This window comes from Pteropus medius, unplaced genomic scaffold (genome assembly GCF_902729225.1).
Source record: "Pteropus medius unplaced genomic scaffold, Ma_sr-lr_union100, whole genome shotgun sequence".
In the NCBI taxonomy this organism is placed as follows: Eukaryota; Metazoa; Chordata; class Mammalia; order Chiroptera; family Pteropodidae; genus Pteropus; species Pteropus medius.
In genome coordinates this window covers 1-17755 of record NW_024344461.1, presented here as the reverse complement: position 1 = coordinate 17755, position 17755 = coordinate 1, and the positions used below count along the sequence as shown (strand labels likewise).

At 59.8% G+C, this 17755-nt stretch overlaps 2 protein-coding genes across 5 annotated transcripts; one reads left to right on the top strand and one right to left on the bottom strand.

Annotated features, from left to right (window-relative positions):
- Positions 1-1714: 1714 nt before the first annotated feature.
- On the bottom strand, positions 1715-4933 carry PIERCE1 (piercer of microtubule wall 1). Of its 3 annotated transcripts, none has more exons than XM_039873103.1 (4): positions 4373-4933; positions 3983-4284; positions 2896-2974; positions 1715-2251 (listed from the first exon to the last, which is right to left on the bottom strand). In XM_039873103.1, exons 2-4 carry the CDS (start codon positions 4123-4125, stop codon positions 2066-2068), a joined length of 408 nt encoding a protein of 135 aa, XP_039729037.1. In that variant the 5' UTR covers positions 4126-4284; positions 4373-4933; the 3' UTR covers positions 1715-2065. The 3 variants fall into 3 exon arrangements, with proteins under 3 accessions (XP_039729037.1, XP_039729036.1, XP_039729035.1); XM_039873102.1 differs by having other exon boundaries at positions 1716-2254; positions 3983-4142; XM_039873101.1 differs by having other exon boundaries at positions 1718-2254.
- Positions 4934-4994: 61 nt separating this feature from the next.
- Positions 4995-7674, top strand: MRPS2 (mitochondrial ribosomal protein S2). 2 transcript variants are annotated; one of them, XM_039873099.1, is made up of 4 exons: positions 4995-5091; positions 5200-5325; positions 5697-5826; positions 7018-7674. In XM_039873099.1, the coding sequence occupies exons 1-4, from the start codon at positions 5052-5054 to the stop codon at positions 7667-7669; spliced, it is 948 nt and encodes a 315-aa protein (XP_039729033.1). In that variant the 5' UTR covers positions 4995-5051; the 3' UTR covers positions 7670-7674. The 2 variants fall into 2 exon arrangements, with proteins under 2 accessions (XP_039729033.1, XP_039729034.1); XM_039873100.1 differs by lacking the exon at positions 5200-5325 and having other exon boundaries at positions 5037-5091.
- The last annotated feature ends 10081 nt before the right edge of the window (positions 7675-17755 follow it).

Here is a 17755-nt window from a genome sequence, read left to right as displayed (position 1 = left end):
GAGGAGGTGACAGTGTGCAAGGCTTTTGAAAAGCACGTGACAGGCTAACAAATGGAGAAGGACACTCACAGGGCCCAGCGTCAGGAGGGGGGTACCCGGAGCCTGAGCTGGGGACCGTGACTGAGTTTTGGGAAGACGGACACGTAAACCAAAGGTGTCCGTTTTTCAACTTTCCAGACACTTAATAAACGTAGAAAGTCTAACTTTATCTTAACTCACTAGCGCTGTCACAGAAATGTCAGTTTTCATGGCTACGACCAATGAAAGCACTCGGCGCCCGATTAAGATGCCAGTGTGCACTTCGGGACACGGCCACTGAGCTCAGCTTTTTGGGTTGGGTTTTTTTGTTTGTTTGTTTTGTTTTTTTAGGGAAACAATAAAGTCCAACTCATCGATCTTTAAGAGATCCTGTCTCCCCAAGGTCATGAACGCATTTCCTAGGCTTTCTTCTAGCAACTTCATGGCTTCACTTTACTTTCCATACTCGTGTATGGCTCAGCTGGCATCTCCTGTCGCCGTCAGCTCCTCCATGGTGCTCGCCGCAGGCCCCGAGACCGCCCTCCACTGAGAACTGCGGGTTTTGTCCCAGTTAAGCGGTCTCCCCTCCGCACTTGGCTTGGGGGACGCCGCCTTGTGGCCTGAGCACAGACCCTCACCAGGGCCGAGACGGGAGGAAGAAAAACCCGTGCTGCTGGCTTTCTCCGCCCTGGAGCAGGCGGGCATCCATCCATCCATCCATCCATCCATCCGCCGTGGCAGGTTCGGGGGCTGGTTCGGCAGTCTCATTCCAACAGACGCGGAATGCAGAAGAGGTCTTAGTATTTCGGTGTTTCTAACGCAGGGTTGTAAAACCTAGTTTTCGGTTTGATGCCTGTAGCCTCTGCTGGTTTCCCAGCTCGAGAGGAGGATGTCACACCCATCCCGGCTCCAGGCTCAGCCTCGGCTTTGTATCTTTCTATTAAATATGTTGACTTTCTCTGCAAAGCATTTTCATTCCGAATTGGACACTAAGAATGTTGCCAAATGTTTACTTTGTGTATCAGTAATAAAACGTTTTTAATGAAGAAGCAACCAGTTGGTGTTTAGTTTCTTCCCTAACTCACACACGAGTAAAATCTCATTTGGGTGAATGTCTGGAAACAGGATATCACCGGTGGTAGCGACATGGTTCCCTCTGTCTAGTTCCCCAAGCGGGACTCTGTCTGGAAGAGAGAGACTGTCACAGGGAACTTTATTGAGGACCCTCCGACTCATAGTGAACCTTGATTGAGAACTAAGTACTTAGAGAGAAAAATCCACTTGATACAGCTGTTACTCCCACCTGAGAAAAATGTTCTCTGCCTTTTTTTTGTTTTTTTAACTTTTTGTTGAAAGTTTAAAAGGAACACGGAGGCGAAACTCCCAGGTGGGCCTCGTTCCCTCTCACGGGACCCGCACTTGCCGGCCTCGGTTCATCTACGCGCGTCGGTCCGGCCCTGACTCGCGGCTGGAGGACGAGCCCGTCCTCCGCCCAGGGACGGCGTCGCCCTCCTGCCTGCCCCTGGCCAGAGCTCTCCGGCCGGGCCCCGCCCACGCCCCTGTAGGCCCCGCCCCCGGCAGGGCCCCGCCCACGCCCCGGTAGGCCCCGCCCTCCGCGACCTGGCCGCGTTTGTGCAGATTTCGGCCACGAAGCTTTAGAACAGGAAACCTGCCCCGTAACTGTCGCGCGTATAAACGAGGCTCCCAAAAAAGACGCAGAGGGACAGCGGCATTCAGGACAACATTTGGGGCCGGGAATTCGCCCACTGGCCTTTTCTTGCTTACCGGTGAGTCAGGAATTTAGAACGTGGCAACGTTTTTAATGTAAAATCCAAGCATTAGCATATTTTCAGTCTTAGACATATAAGATGAGAAAGTGGGACCTTACAGCTCTATTTGCACGTTTTTCTAAGAGGAAAACATCTTGAGAGCAAGCAGTGAATTCTGTACCTTCACATTTGGGAAAATTAGCAAAGCTTAGGGATGCCGACTGTCCAGACGGCCACCGCTCGGGTCAGAGGACCCCTGGAGGGAGGCTGCCTGGCCCTCAGTCACAGATGGACGGCTTGCTGACATTGTAACTGGGCTGGAAGTTGAAACGGTCATAGGAGGTGATGCAGTTGCCTGCACCTGTCACGATGCTCTTCTCCATGTACACGTTTAGAGTATTGTTCCGGAACATTCCACCAGCTGCAAGCCGTCTGGAAAATTTATTCGAATTTGCATAAAATACCTTCTGGAAGGGAAAAGGGAATATGATATGCATGATAATACTCTTAAGCAGTAAGTCATTAGGTATCTTTGGAAGGAAAATAAGAATTTGTAAGAAAATGTCTCTATTCCCAGGAAGCAGAGAAGCCAGGGCAGGCAGGGTGGCCTGGTTCACCCCAGGCCATCCCAATTTAAGCCTGATGTCCGGGAATGATTATCAGTGGTGGCTCCTTCCACTGTTACACAGAAGGGCCAGTCACGGGGCCAACTGGGCGCGGTTACAAGCCTTGACCTAGGGGTCAGGCCCGAAGCTGCCCCCGGTTCTGCTTTTACCAACTGTGCTACTGGGGCAGTTACTGGGCCTTTAATTGCCTCAAAAGTGGCTGCCTTCAGCTGTAAGAGTGTGTGCGTGTGTGTGTGTACGTGTATGGGGCCAGTCCTTCAGGGGTATCGTAAATCTATATGTACCTTTTCATCCTGTAAAACGTTTTGTTGCTAGATTCGCTCATTTCTACCCTCCCTTCAGCAGGATCCAAGGTGGCCCTCCCTCCCGGCGATGCCGGAACTGCAGGCCCCTTCTCGTCCCACTCCCGTGAGGAACCCAGGGGTCAGTCTCCTATGGGGCCACCTCCCCCCTGCACACACCGCTCCCCACTTCCCGCTTACCGGCATCTCATGCACGGTGGGGGCCCTGCTCCCGTAAGTTTGGTTGCTGGTCCTGTACACCGAGGCAGGCTCGTTGGTCCTGACAGGTGAGAAACTCACTCTACTTTCTGTCCATTTACTCTAACTCTGCCCAAGCCACAGCCATAAAGGGCGCCCTAGGTTGGTGAGGCGGCCGTGAACGTGGGCTCCGGGGGCTGGGGGGCACAGGCTTGCCGCCCAGGCCTCCCAGCTCTCTTCTGCCCTAGCCCTTTGCAAGGCAGGCCAAAGCCCTAAAGAATTTCCAGGTGGCAAGTGCTGGTCCTCAGCATCAGCTCTGCCCTGGCACATGCTGTCATTTCTTAGGTAGGTGGGACTGGAAGCTGTGGCTCAGCTTCCAGACCCCACCACCCGGCAGGTGGCAGGGGTGGGGGGTCCCTCCACTTCGGAGCCTCCTGAGAAAAGACGCCTGCAGTCTCTAGGATTGACTCTACTGGCGGAGCTGTTGGGCTGAGTGACGTCCCAGCGCCACCTCATACTATGAGATCTCGAGTAAGACACGGTCTTTCTGCCACCCCAGGTGTGTCTCCTGGAAAATGATAGTAATAGACCCGACCTGGGATTGTAGGGGGCATTGAAGGCAGGGGGACAGGGGAGGTGCGCACACCTTCACATCTCTGCCCAGGTGTGATGCAGGGTATAGAGTTTGCGATGCACTGTGACAGCTCACGGGTCACTGACTCAGCCTGATGATGGAGGTGTGGCAGGATTCACTTTGCAGAGGTGTCCCTAGAGAGGAGTGGAGACTTACCGCCCACCACCATCACCACCACAGGTTTTGTGACTTCCCCTGGGATCAGGTACTGTCCCCCCTGCACTGGCTGGAGGCCCACTGATGTGCATCTAAAGCTTCAGGTGGCATTGTCACAGCCCCCTTGGTGGTTAAAAGTTGACCTTGCTTTTGACTTGAGTGACAGGGTAGGCTGGGGACCTGGGGACTCTTGCATACAAGATTATCTGAGCAGAGCGCTGGAAGAGCCAGCCTCTCTTTCCTCCACGCTTCCCAGGTGGACCCTGCGGGGACTCCATCGTCCTCACCTGTAGTCCTCACCTGTAGCCCCGGAACCATGCTGGGTTGTTGAACCTGACCGGTAGGTCCTCGGCTACGCGGTAGTAGTCGCTGGTTTTCTCCGGGGGAGCCTGGACCGCGGGCTCCACAGGCTTCGCGCACTCTTGGGGATCCTCCTCGGACATCCCGCCGTCCACCGCAGCTGCGCAGGCAAGACAGACAAGGTGGGGTACAGCTTCTCAGCAGCCCGTGCTGCTAGGGTCGCGCGGCGTCCTGTTGCTAAGCGACGGCCCGGTCACCCGACCGGGTGGGTCGAGTCCTTAAAGGCGCCGCGTCTTTCTGACCTGCGGGGTCGAAAAGCGAGGTTTAGAACCTTCGCGGCGAGAAGCCAGGGCCCGGGCTGGCGGGGACAACAAGGCATCGATCACTTACCAGGGATGTAGTGCTAAACGGGCAATCAGCCCACGCAGAACACGACCCGACATTGTCTCAAATGCCGGAGAAGGCGGATCTCTGCGCAAATGCAACGCGGAGGCCGAGACTTCACCGCGAACTGAGTGAGCTCTGCAAGGCCGCTGGGCGCGCGAGGACCTGATGCTCACCGTGCACGCCAAGGGCGCTCAGGGACCCCGTGATTTCGTGCACTTCCCCCCCCCTCAGAGTCTGCATATAGACCCCAGATTTGCATAACTTTATGTAATCCTTCTAAGACAAGTACTGTTAAAATTAAAACGATTTTGGACAGCGAGAGGTTGGATCAGACTGGCCGGAGGTGAGGAGGGTCCCATGGCCCAGCTGGTTCCCACGGGGACGGTTTATGAGCCCCTCGGCCAGCGAGCGCCGCGCAGGGAGAGGGGGAGCTAGAAGGCGAGGGGCCGCCCCCAACGCCCCGGCCCACGCCTCCGTGCTCGAGAGTCCGCGGTGCCCGGCCGGCGGCGAGCAGAAGTCGGGCTCAGAGCCTCGCGCGCGCCCAGGTAGGCGCGCTGGGCCCCGGGAGGCGGGCTCGGGGCGCGCAGCGGCACCTCCGGGCCTGCAGGCGGCGCTGCGGCGGGGACGCGGGCGGCGGCGGAAGGAGAAGCCGCTCCGGCCCCGCGCCCGCCTCCTCCGCGCCATGGCGCCCGCGCCCGCCCTGTCCCGGTTGCTGAGCGCAGGTGAGCACGGCGGGGACACCGCGCGCCCCGGGCCTGCGCGGCCGCTGCCGGGGACCTGGGCGCGGGAGGGCGCGCGCGCCACGAGTCCGCTCTTCGCTCTCTCCGCAGGTGTCTGGCCCGGGCCGCTCCGGCTGCGCGTCCTCAAGGCGGCGACCCTGGGGCCGACCCGGCCGAGCGGCAGGACGCTGGGCAGCGCCGCGGCCCCCGCCGTCGGCGAGCCGGAGGGCAGCAGCGGTAATGCGGGCCCCGGGGCCGACAAGGGGCGGGGGTGCAGGGGCCGCGCCAGGCCGCCCCAGTTTGGGTTGAAGTCATCTGCCGCCAGGAGGGTTAGTCCCGCTTGGTTTAGATGTGAAAGCCTGGAGGGGTCCGAGCCCCCCAACAGCCCCACGGGGCAGATGCCGCCACGTAAAGCGGGCGTTAGAGTCGCCCCGCCCACTGCTGAGCTGGTGACTCGACCGGGTTTACCAGGCACAGAGCCATGTTCAGAACCGAGACTGTCCCGAACCTCCTGGCCGTGTCCTGCCTTCAGCGGCCCGGGAAGCTGCAGAGCTTCACGCCCCGACTGCCCTCCCCCCCCGAGACACGGCGCCCTCTCGTCACCCTAGATCTCCAGGACAGGATCCTCAGCGAGCCCCTGAAGCACTCCGACTTCTTCAGTGTCAAGGAGCTGTTTTCCGTGAGAAGCCTCTTCGATGCCCGAGTGCACTTGGGACACAAAGCGGGCTGTCGGCACAGGTGAGTGTCCCCCACCCCCACTGAGTGCTGGTTCCCGGGATTTGAGACGCTCTGTACTGGCATGTGTCAGTTTGCATGAGTGAGCATGGCGCTCCCCTCCAAATGGGATCGCTGGACCCCACTAGAGAGGCAGCGGTTTGTCCTCCGGCTCAGCTTGCAACTCCCTGTCTCCCAGGTCCCCCCGCCCCCCCACCAGACTTCTTACCCTAGAGTGAGGCTCAGGGCCAGGTGGGGAGAGAGGCTGAGGAGCCTGGAGAGGCCTAGAGGTTCCATAGGGTAGTAATAGGTGGCCTGGTCTTGTCACATGGTCATCGTGACAGCTGCGTGGAGAGTGGATCCGAAGGCACTGGGGGGGCCTGTGGGTGGCCAGCGGGGAAGGTGATGGGGCCCGACTCCCCAGGGCAGAAGGGCTGGAGCAGCGAGTGGACGTGAGGGGGTGGGGGCAGCGCTGCAGGTGGGGGAAAGGTAGGCTGAGCAAGTGCAGGTTGGTGGCCTTTACCAGGGTGACCAGGACAAGGGGAGGCCAGGGGGATGTGGGTCCTGTGAGGGGTGACCCCCTGGCCACTCCAGTGTGACTGTCATCTGGGTGCTGGGAGGGAGCACCATGGACCTGGGGAGCTGCTGAGAAATCATGTGAAATGAGGGTGGGCCCGGGGCCTGGACGGGGTGGGGTTTGTGGGTGCCTCAGGCAGTTTCTGTTGGAGGGAGGGGTGCTGAGGATACAGGCCTCGGGAGCCCACAACGCACATGGTCCCATGCCCTGCTGACCCTCTGCCCTTGGGGTCCCCCCAGGTCTGGCTGGCCTCTGTCCTAACTCCTTGCACTTGCAGCCTGGGGCACCCCCAGTTTGGCTGGTCGCTCAGCCCAGCCCCAGAGGGCCCTCAGTTGTAAAGCCTGGCAGATGGCATTGATAACGTCAGAAATGCCTATGGCATGGACAGCACTGAGTAGAACGCCCTGCCAGTGCGTTTAAATGTCCAAAGGTCCACGTGCGATAGCTTCTCTTAGGGTCCCCAGCTGACATGCATGGCGAGGTGCTGGGGTCTAAGCCGCTTGCCCGAGGGCCTGTGTGGGGAGGGGCTACATGTGGTACTAGCCCTGGGGGCGGAGTTCTCCTGTGGGACAGGGGGCAGAGGCCGGCAGACCCAGCCACGTGAGCACCGTGCATCCACCCACGTGGGGTCCCGACAGGTTTATGGAGCCCTACATCTTCGGGAGCCGCCTGGAACACGACATCATCGACCTGGAACAGACAGCCGCACACCTGCAGCTGGCCTTGAACTTCACAGCCCACGTGGCCTACCGCAAGGGCATCATCTTGTTCGTGGGCCGAAACCGGCAGTTCTCCCACCTGATCGAGAGCACCGCCCGGGCCTGTGGCGAATACGCCCACACCCGCTACTTCAAGGGCGGCCTGCTGACCAACGCCCCCCTGCTCCTGGGCCCCAGCGTCCGCCTGCCAGACCTCATCATCTTCCTGCACACGCTCAACAATGTCTTCGAGCCTCACGTGGCCGTGAGAGACGCAGCCAAGATGAGCATCCCCACGGTGGGCATCGTGGACACCAACTGCAACCCCTGCCTCATCACCTACCCCGTGCCCGGCAACGATGACTCGCCCCCGTCCGTCCAGCTCTTCTGCAGGCTCTTTCAGACGGCCATCTGCCGGGCTAAGGAGAAGCGGAGGCAGGTCGAGGCCCTATACCGACTGCAGGAGCAGGCGGGGGCCCGGTGCACAGGGCCCGCCGACCCCCCGCCCCCAGGAACACAGGCCAGGCTGGATGTGGGGCGTCCCCATGATGTGTCCACTCTCTTCCCAAATAAAAGCCAGCCTTGTCCCTAAACGAACCCCTCCGTGCTTGGCTGCAGTCCTTGGCGAGTCCCAGTCGCCCCAGTCGTCCCAGCCTCGTGTCCCCGCTGCCAGTCATGATTCTTGGCGGCAGCTCCCGGGGCGGCTGCTGACCCTCGGGCCCCGCAGGCACACAGCACTAGCGGCCTGTGCACAGAGTCCCCGCTGGGAGACACGCTGTCCTGGGGCTAAAGTCCCCTGCCACGCAGATTAGGCTCCTTCACCAGGGCAGTTTGTCTTCCCAACCAGAGGACCCCTCTGGGGGGCTGCTTTGTGACGTGAGATCCTAGGGCGAGCCACTCAGGAGCCCTTCTCGGCTGGGACAGGAGAGGCCGAGCTGGCAGGATTCCAACAATCAAAGCTCAGACTGGGGCAGAATGGTGGGACCTGTAGGTTCAGGAGTGATCCGTGTGGGCTGGCCGGCGTTGGTGCGGCAGGCACACGGAGCACACAGAGTCCCTGCCCCCTTGAGCTTCCAGGAGATGGGTGGGCATATGGACGGGACAACACAAGTGCCTGCTTCCTCTTGAGGCCACCATCTTCCATGTTGGGGCTCAGAGCCCCTTGCGATGCACCCACAGGCCAGGCGAGCCCCAGGCACCCTGAACAGGCACCCTCCCAGTGGTCAGGAAGGACCTGGGGCTCTCACAGGGACTTCTCACTGTTTGCTCGTGCGTGGGGCCACCCCTGGCAGCACTTGTCTCCTGGGGCGAGGTGCTGCCCCTCCTTGTGGCTCAGCATTTATGTTCTCGACCACCCAGAGGATCCTGCCAGCTGGGGTCTGGGACAGGGTGGCCCTCGTGTGGACGGACACGTCTGCCTCTGCCAGCCAGGTCCCGTGGAGCGCATGGGGGCCCGGGAGACTGCAGTCGCGGTGGCCGCTCGGCCCTCCCCTCAGGGCCGGTGCCCGGGCACATGGTTTAAGGGGCAGGGATCTGGGCACCGCTTTGAAACCACGAATGACCAGCACGACTTTAATTAGCAAACCCGAAATAGGAAAATGCACATATACAGCAGGTAAATTGGGTGTCTCCTAGTGTTGAGAGAGGCAGCTGGGGGACCAGAGGGGCTCGGGAGGCAGAGCAGGGAGGATGACCTCGACCATGGCAGGAAGGGACCTCCAAGTTTGCCACCCTGCACATGGACCTCAAGCAAGCCAGGAAGCGGCCCAAAGACAGTGCCCAAGGCCAGGTGCTGGCCTCCCGAGTCCCTCCTGCTGCCATAGCACCTGGCATGTCCCGTGAGCCCTGACCAGCTGGTGTCTTGGAGGAACTTTGCAGTCACCAGAACAAGGACCTGGAAGGTCCTGGCTCAGGGGTTAGGGCCCCACCACTCCAGTGAGGGCCAGGGGGCTCCAGGCCAGCAGGCACGTTGGTGTCTCCAGAACCAGGGTCCAGAGGTGGCCGGCAAGGCCGCCTGCCCAAATAGCACTTCACCTGCCGAGTGCCACAGTCCCAACCTATGGCCTCTGGGACCCTCCCTCCACCCCCGCCATCCAGCCACAGCCTTAGCCAGGTCCAAACACACTTTTCACATATTAAGATTATCTATCAGTGAACTGGGGATTTTTGTGCTGTTTGTGTCTTTTCAATTGTCCCTCTCAGAAAAGTAGTTCCCGTGTGAAAATGAGCCCTGGACCTGGGCGAGTCCCACAGGGTGTGGCAGTCAGAGCCAACACCACGGAGACGCTGCCGGGGTACCTGGTGCCCGCCTTCCAGGGCAGTGACCCCCCTACGTCACCGTCTTCCTGTGCACCTACCGAACCTTCACCACCCAGCAGGAGCTGGACCTGCCGGTCAGCAGGTGATTGTCCCACCTCTCCTCAGCACGGTGGCACCCCGCCCGCCTGCTGCCTCACACCTCACACCGGAATTGTCCCCGCGACCCAAGGCCAGAGGGAAGCTCAACACCCCTGGGTGCAGAGACCCTCAAAAGCCAGGGTCAAGGAGCAGACACCCCGAGCAACACCGAGAGGCAGCGCACGCGCCAGTACGTGTCGAGGGGCCGGCCTCCCCAACGACAAACGCACTATAAACGCTTCAGAGAGGGCACTGTCACCATTAGGCCTGCAGGCATCCAGTCTGGTGGCAGCCGGCCCTGGGGACAGAGCGAGGGAGCAGAGGCCCCAGCGGCTCCCTGGGGAGAGGCTGTCCTCTGGGGGGGCAGTAGGTGCTCCGTCCAGTTGCCAGCACTGGTCCTGGTGTGTGTGTGTGTGTACATGCGTGTGCACGTGTGCATGCACTGCAGGTGTCGGGGGAGAGGGTCCTGAGCACCCACCCTTCCGGAACATCACCTCCCCCAGGTGGACACCGCCTCTCAGCCCTCTTCCTCCTGTGCATTTTCTGTGTCCCCACATCGGGATTTCCAAAGAGCCACCGCTGTGGACCATGGGCCATCTCCAGTCTTCCACAGATTCATGCCGAAGGGAACATCTGTGTCCGTAAACCTCTGGTTAGGACAGAAGCCATGAAGTGGAGTGTCTGGGTCAAAATGTTTACAGTTTTTAATCTATTGGCCGCTGTTCCCAACATCCTCTTTGGGACTTGTTTGGGGACGCAGGGGTGTGGAGACCTGGGGCCGAGACCTCAGGGAGGGAGCGGGGCAGGAGCCCTGAGTGCGGGCGATCCAGGTGCCTGGAAGTGACACGCCTAGCAGGAAATGTCTAGCCCCTCAGCCCCACCCCCGCCGCGCCCATGACGGCGATGTCGTGGACTAGTTCTGTGACCTATGCTAGAGCGTGTGCTGGAGGCAGCTCTAGCTCAAAAGAGCTCTGATCCCAGGACCGGCGCGGGAGCTGAAGCTGGACCTGGCTCCGTCTCCGCGGCTGACGCGAGGGCCGGTGCTGGACGAGCTTTAGCTCTCAAGCTGGCACTAGTCTGGCTCTGGGGAAGGTGCCAGAGCTGGATCTACCTGCAGTTGGCTCTAGCTCTCGAGCTGAGTCTAGCTCTTGAGCTGGTACCGAAGATGGTTCTGAAGCTGACCCCGAAGCTGACCCTGACGCCTGAGCAGGTGCTGGATCTGAGCAATGGGTCAAGTTGATACTGGAGCTGGCCATCACTCTGGGGGCATATAGCTGGTGCCAGAATTAGGGCAAGATCCAGCTGGGCGGCTGAGGCTGGAGCCGGCTCTCGTCCCGAAGTTGGCACAGCAGCTGGCTTTATCTTTCAAGCCGGTGCTGGAGCTGGCTGTCAACTCTGGTTCTGATGCCGGATCTGGCTCTTGTGGCGCTAGATGTCTAGCTCTGTAGCCAGGGTGAGGACTGGTGGCAGAGCTGGCTGTAGCTCTGGTGCTTGGCTCCACTTCTGCAACTGATGCCAGGGCAGAATCTGGCACAGAGCTGGTGCTGCGGTGGGCACAGGAGCCGGCACAGGAGCTGCCTCTAGCTCCGATGTTGGTGCTGGAGCTGGTGCCAGAGCTGGTTCTTTCTCTTGAGTGGGCACTGGCTCTGAGTGTGCTGCTGGCACTCAGGACACTCTGTCTCACTTGGGCACTCGTGGGGGCTCCGGCTCTGGAGCTGGTACCAGAACTCCGCTGGAGCGGGCTCTGGCTCTCGACTTGGTGCTGACTCCAGCTCTGAGTCCGGCGCCAGGAATGGCTCTAACCTGGGCGCCGATGCTAGAGCTAGGACTGGAGCCCGCTCTTCCTTGAAACCTGGCACGCGCTTTAAATCGGCTGCAAGCTGGTTCTCGCTCTAAAGTGAGCACTAGAACCATCACTGCAGCCGGCACAGGAGTTGATGATCGAGCTGCCACTATCTCAGGGGTTGATGCTACAGCTGACATTCAAGGCGGCTCTAGCTCATGGGAGAACACTCACCCTGACCGGGAACTGGCACTGGCGCTGGCGCTGGAGCTGTCTCGGGAGTCGGTACACATGCCGGAGCCGCAGTTGGCTCTAGCTGCGGAGCTGGCTTGAACCCAGGTGCTGGAGCTGTCGGTGGAGCTGGAGCTGGCTCTGGCTCTAGTTCTGAAGCTGGGAACGGAACTGGCTCTAGCAGTGGGTCTGGTGCTGGAGCGGGCGTTGGAGTTGGCTCTGGCTCTGGAGTTCTGGTTGGAGCTAGCTCCAGAAATCACTCGAGCTCTTGAGCCGGTGCTGGAGCTGACACTGTAGCTGGCTGTAGCTTTTGACCTCGTGCCGGAGTTGGCTCTAATTCTGGAGCTGGCATTGGAGCTTTCTCTAGCTCAGGAGCTGGTGCTTGAGCTAGTTCTGACACTGACCCTGACGCTGATCCTAGCTCTAGAGATGGCTCTAACTCCAGAGCTGCCTGTAGCTGTGTTACCAGAGCTGGCACTGGAGCAGGCTCTAGATCAGTTTCTTTTGTTATCTGCCACTCCAGAATTTGGGGTCTGATTCACACTCTAAGCTAGTGCCAGACTGGTGCTGGAGCTGGCTCCAGCTCTGTAGCTGGTCCCACATCTAGCTGTTGGGCTTGGGCCAGAAACGACTCTCACTCCGGACCTGCTGCCAGGGCTGGTATGAGTTCTGGTTCTGAAGGTGATGAGAGCTCTGGAGCTGGTGGTCCAGCTGGCACTGGAGCTGGCACTAGCTCTGCAGCAGGCACCGGGGCCGCAGAGGGACAAAAGTTCACCCACACGGCTGCCTTCCCAGACCCAGGAAACATCCGGGGCCTTCCGGACGAGCCGCAGCCCAAGAACCCACTCCGGGACATCTTCCCAAACTGCAGACAGGGTGAGTGTGTGTGTGTCAAATCCATTTCTCCCTTCCCTTCTTCGCCTTCTTATCACGTCCCGTAGGATGTGCCAACGCTAACTAACTGCACGTGACAGGATCGAAGTCACAGGACACGAAGGAAGAGAGGACGTCACATCCTCCCTGGGGAAGGTGCTCGCGTGTCTGGGCGAGTGCGCGGGGCAGCCGTGCCGCTCTGGGGGGAAGCTAGCGTCCTTCTCGCCTTCTTTGGCAGATGTGATATGGCTGAAGGACAAGTGTCGTGCCCAGTACAGGGAGGGTGGGCTGTGATGGTCAGCCTTACACGTCGGCCTGACCAGCCCACAGTATGGGGTCACTTAATCAGGCTGGACAGTTGGCCCCGTGTCGCTGTGAAGGGATCTGTGGGCGTGGCTGGGCCAAGCCAGCTGAAGGCCCTGGGAGCAAACGCAGGTGTCCAGAGAAGGAAATGTGCCTCTCGAAAGCTGCCCGAGCCTATGGCCTGCCAGCCTGGCCCACAGACTTGGGACGTGCCAGTCACGTGACCACACGAGCTGCTGCGAAAGCCTCCGTCCTCCCCACTTCCACTTCAGACTCAGGGCCGGAAGCGGTTTGCAGCCAAGGCATCCGTCCCATCCAGACCGCGTGCTGCACGCCGGGTTCCGCGGGCACCGCTGGGAATTCTGAGAGAAGCCTGGCTGGACACGCGAGTGACCCCCACGCCCTCTTACCTGTGACAGCCACACTGTGGAAGAGAAGGCTCACACTGGCGAGGCCAGACGACCACGTGGTCAGCGCCTGCCTGCAATGGAAAAGCGGGCAGACGAGGCCTCAGTCAGCAAACCCCAACCAGGCCGTGGGAACACGACTCCGCAGCGGGGAGCCCACGGAGAGTCTGTTACGTCCCCTCGGCACGTCCCGGGTGAGTAAAGCTTTTTGCTTGGTCGCTGTTACCTTTGAGCACACGCACCTGATATGCCCAGCAGTACCCCAACCTTTTTGGCACCAGAGACTGGTGCTCCCATGAGAATCTAATACCCGATGGTCTGAGGCGGAGCTGAGGTGAGGCGGTGATGCCCGCGCTGGGGACGGCTGCAGACACAGGTGAAGCTTCGCTGCTCGCCCGCTGCTCACCTCCCGCTGTGCGGCCCGGTTCCTAACAGGCCAGGGACCGGTACCAGTCCACGACCCAGGGGTTGAGGACCCCTGATAGACACCATTTCCTGCGCAAGTCATAAAGAAAATGGTAGAGTATGCACGCTTAAGTGATAAAAACACTCAAGAAACTAGAAACAGCAGGGGCCTCCCAAGCCTGATCTTAAAGGGCAACTGTGAACAGCCCACGGCCATCATGCTGCTTAATGGAGAAGAAGGGAGGCCTCGCCTGAGGCCGGGAAAAGCTGAATGTCAACCCCTTCTCCCGCTCTACCCCACGACTCACTGGAGCTTTTAACTGTGCCGACCATGTAATCACGTGAAGCAAAAGGCGTCTAGGTTGGAGGGGATGATGTAAAACCATCTCCGTCTGCAAATAATGTGAACGAACACACGTCTGCAGCAAATCACAGAGAAGACACAGAAAAACTGTCGGAACTAATGAGCGAGCTCGGCAAGATTGCAGGGTACGAGATCAATTCCAAAAAAATTAATTGCATGAGAATGTAAATCGGCGCCACCGCTGTGGAAAACAGTGTGGAGGTTCTTCCAAAAGTTAAAACTAGAACTCCAATCCGGGGTATTTATCTAAAGGAAACAAAAGCACTAACTTAAAAAGACACCTGCACCCCCGCGTTCACTGCAGCCTTATTTACACAAGCCAAGACAAAGAAACAGCCTAAGAGTCCACGATGGATGAGTGGATGGAGGGAAACGTGGCGCGTAAATATACACACACGTCGCCACGGAGGGACCCCAAGGGCATTATGCTCAATGAAAGAAGTCAGGAGAGAAAGACCAACACCCTATGACCTCGCTTATATGCGGAACCTAAAAGCAAACACAAACCCGAGCTCATAGACACAGAGAACAGACTTGAGTTGGCCGGAGGAGGTGTGGTTAGGGAGTGGGCAAAACGGATGAAGGGGCGCAGACACGGCTCTGCACTCGACAGGTGCACCTGTTATTCACGGCGCCTTCTTCGCGTGAGCGAAAGATGGGACACATCCCAGTTCCTCCGGCAGGGTGCGGACGGTCGAAGGGTGACCGGGCACACGATGACACCACGGGGTGGGGAGAGACGGGAGGAGCGAAGGGAGGAAGCACTTACGTCCTGATCTGGAAAGATCTCTCCCTGGTCCTGGCTGCTGGCAGGGCCGGCCCTCAGTGGACAGTCCCCAGACCTGGGGGTGGATTTTTTAAGGACCTTGAGAAGTAGCTTGACCTGTGTGTCGTCAGTGCCCTGGACTTTGCGGCCACTGCGGGGGTCAGAGCTCAGCTCGGAAGACCCTAGCCAATCCCCTGAGGAGCATTGTCTAGTTCCCCTCAATGCACTCAGATCCTGGCCTCTGGGGTCACCCATGGGAAGACAGATAAGGGGGAGGTCTTCCTTGTATGTCACAGGGGATCAAGACCAATTCATGGAGGAACCCAGGAACAGATTCCCTCTCGTGCCCATTTTATGGATGGCAAAACTGGGGACAGTGACAGGAACGGCTACATGGGGACGACGGGTGGCACGAACCCTCGGACCAAGGATCCCACGTCCCCTTTGTCACCGGCCCCACTGGGTTGGACCTGAGCTGAGGACAGGGACGTTTGCAAGCCTGCAGCTCCTGGCAAGTGCTCCCAGCCGTGCTGGGGCCCACGCCCGTGACCCGCATTCCGCATTTAAGCCCTGCCCCGGTCAGCTCCATGCGAGCAGGGGCTGCGCTGTTCTCTGCCGCATTCCCAGATCTCCAGGTCAGTGCCTGGTACGTAGTAGGTGCTTAAACTGTATTGAATCAACAGCCCTATGAGGTAGATGTTCTTTTACAGACGAGAGACGTGAGACGTACAGATGTCTTGAGTTCATTCCTTCGTTCATTCACTCACGCACGCATACATTCATGCAGGCATCGGGAATGCTATGGTGGATCCCGGTCACCGTCCCTGGCCTCGGAGCTCTCCGCCTGACGGGTGGGACAGCATCTCACCCCCAGGGAGCAAGTGAGGCTATGAAGCTACAGCATCTCCAGCTCAAGATCTAGCACGAGCTGTGGGGCTAGAGCTCGCTCTGGCGTCCGCTGGGGAACTAGAGCCACCTGAAGCACCGGACCTCGCAGCAGCCGTGGACTCGAGCCCACTCAGGCACCAGCCTCAGAGCTAGAGCTAGTGCCGGTGCAGACGAGAGCCTCCCCCAGGCCGAACACCTGCAGGAGCTCCGGAGTCACAGCCGGCTCCGGCTTCCGCTCCGGAGCGAAGGCCAGCTCCGGCACCAGCTCCGGCACCAGCTCCGGCTCCGTCGCCAGAGCCAGCCAGCCCCGCACGAGAGCCCGTTCCGAATCCAGCTCTGGCCCTCCTGCTCGAGGCCGCGGGTGTCTTCTCTCAGCGGGAAGGCACGTGAAAAGGCAGTCGGGCTGGCGAGCCTCGCTCCTGTCTCTGCTTCAGCATCATGTCAAGCCCTAGAGCTGATCCGGCTCCAGCACCAGGTCTAGTAAAATCTCAAGAGCTAGATCCAGCTGCAGCGGCAGCTACAGACCCGACTGTAGCCCCGAGCTTTAAGCCTTTCCATCATGAGCCGCCTTCAGCTCAAATGGTTCGAGCAGCGACTTGGAGCTCCGGCCGCTTCCGCACCAGCTCCGGGAGAGCAGGCACCGTCACAGGGTCGTCTGCCACCGTGGGAGCTGGAGCAGGCTCTGACACCAGCAGCAGAGTTAGAGCTGCCTCGACCTCCAAAGCTAGAGCCACCTAAAGCACCAGCTCTTGCGCCAACTGGGACTACTGCCAGCTGTGGCACCAGCTACGGAGCCAGCTTGGGGGGCCACCTACAGGTGACAGCCGCCTCCAGCTCAAACACTTGGACGCTCCATAGGACAGCCATTTCCATCGGTGGCTCCCGCCCCCAATCTGGCAACAGTGACAGAGTCAGAGTCAGTCTCAGAACTAGAGCCAGTTCCAGAACCAGCTCTAGCACCGGCGCCGGAGACGGAGCCAGCTCCGGCCCCCGCTCAGGCACCAGCCCCCGGCCAGCAGCGGGGCCAGAGCCTCGGCCCCAGCACCGGCCCCGGCACAGACCCAGCTCCAGCATCGCCTCCGGCGCCAGCTTCGGAGGCCAGCGGGGCCAGCTCCAGCCCCAGCCCCAGCTGCAGAGCCGGCTCTAGGGCCAGCGACAGACGACCACCGCCTCCAGCTCAAACGTCTGAACCCGCGCCAGATCAGAGCAAGCCCTGGCTTTAGCTCAGTGCTAAGAACATTTCCATCTTAGTCGCCGGTTACGACATCAGTTGGGCACCACTGCCAGAGTTAGAGTCAGCCCCGGCACTGGTGACCACTCTGGAACCAGCTCTGCCGCGGACAACTGTGGGGTCTTTGAATGGTGCTGATGTGTACAAGACCGTGAACTCAACCACCCATATGACCTTGTCCCCAAGAAGCTGACCTTCGACAAGTGGGTGAGGTCAGGCGTGCGGTCAGCACAACCCTGCCACACAGGAAGTGAAGGGACTTGCGATTGTCAAGGGCATCTTCTCATTGGTCTCTAGCACTGGCCTGTCACAGGGCACCTTCCCCAGGGTCTGGCTAACCAGGTGGCTAAGCAGTCACGAAGACCAGTTGGGCACTTTGTACCCAACCTGCCAGCCCATGCCACCCCCAGGACAAGTTTCAGCCTGGACCTCTCCTGCTGCCAGCCATGATGCCTACCAGTCAACAAGCTGACCCGGCTCCCCAGGGACCACTCGAAGCCTCAATTGCCTTCTACTCTCTGGGACCCAGAGGACCAGCCGACTGCCAAGGAGCACGGCCCATAGGCACGGAGCCCTGCCTGCCACCTAGGCACTGCCCTCCGAGCATGTCCTTTCAAACCTTCCCAGGTGCAGGTCACCGCCAGCTGTGCCCGCAGGCACCCCAGAGCACCCATTCACCCAGCAGCTCTGACCACTGCAAAGCTGGCCCTTGCATGTAGCCATCAGGCCACCAACATGGACCAGAACCAGCAGCAGCTGCCACTCCAAGTCCTGTGACCAGCTCGGGCAGGGCCACAACCTCAGCGGCGCGGACACTGCCCTCGTGCTCAGTCGCTCCTCCAGCTCCAAAGTGGAGGGGATCCACATGGACTTTGACCCGGAACCCCCGACTGCCGGAAAAGGAGGTGACTGTCCCCCTTCTCCCTGACAGCCGTTCCCTGCCCCTCCCTTTGTGCCAGTGTTCCCCACTCCATACCCACAAAAGGGGCCAAGAAGCCCCAATTTCTAGATCCTCCTGGAGCTGGATGCC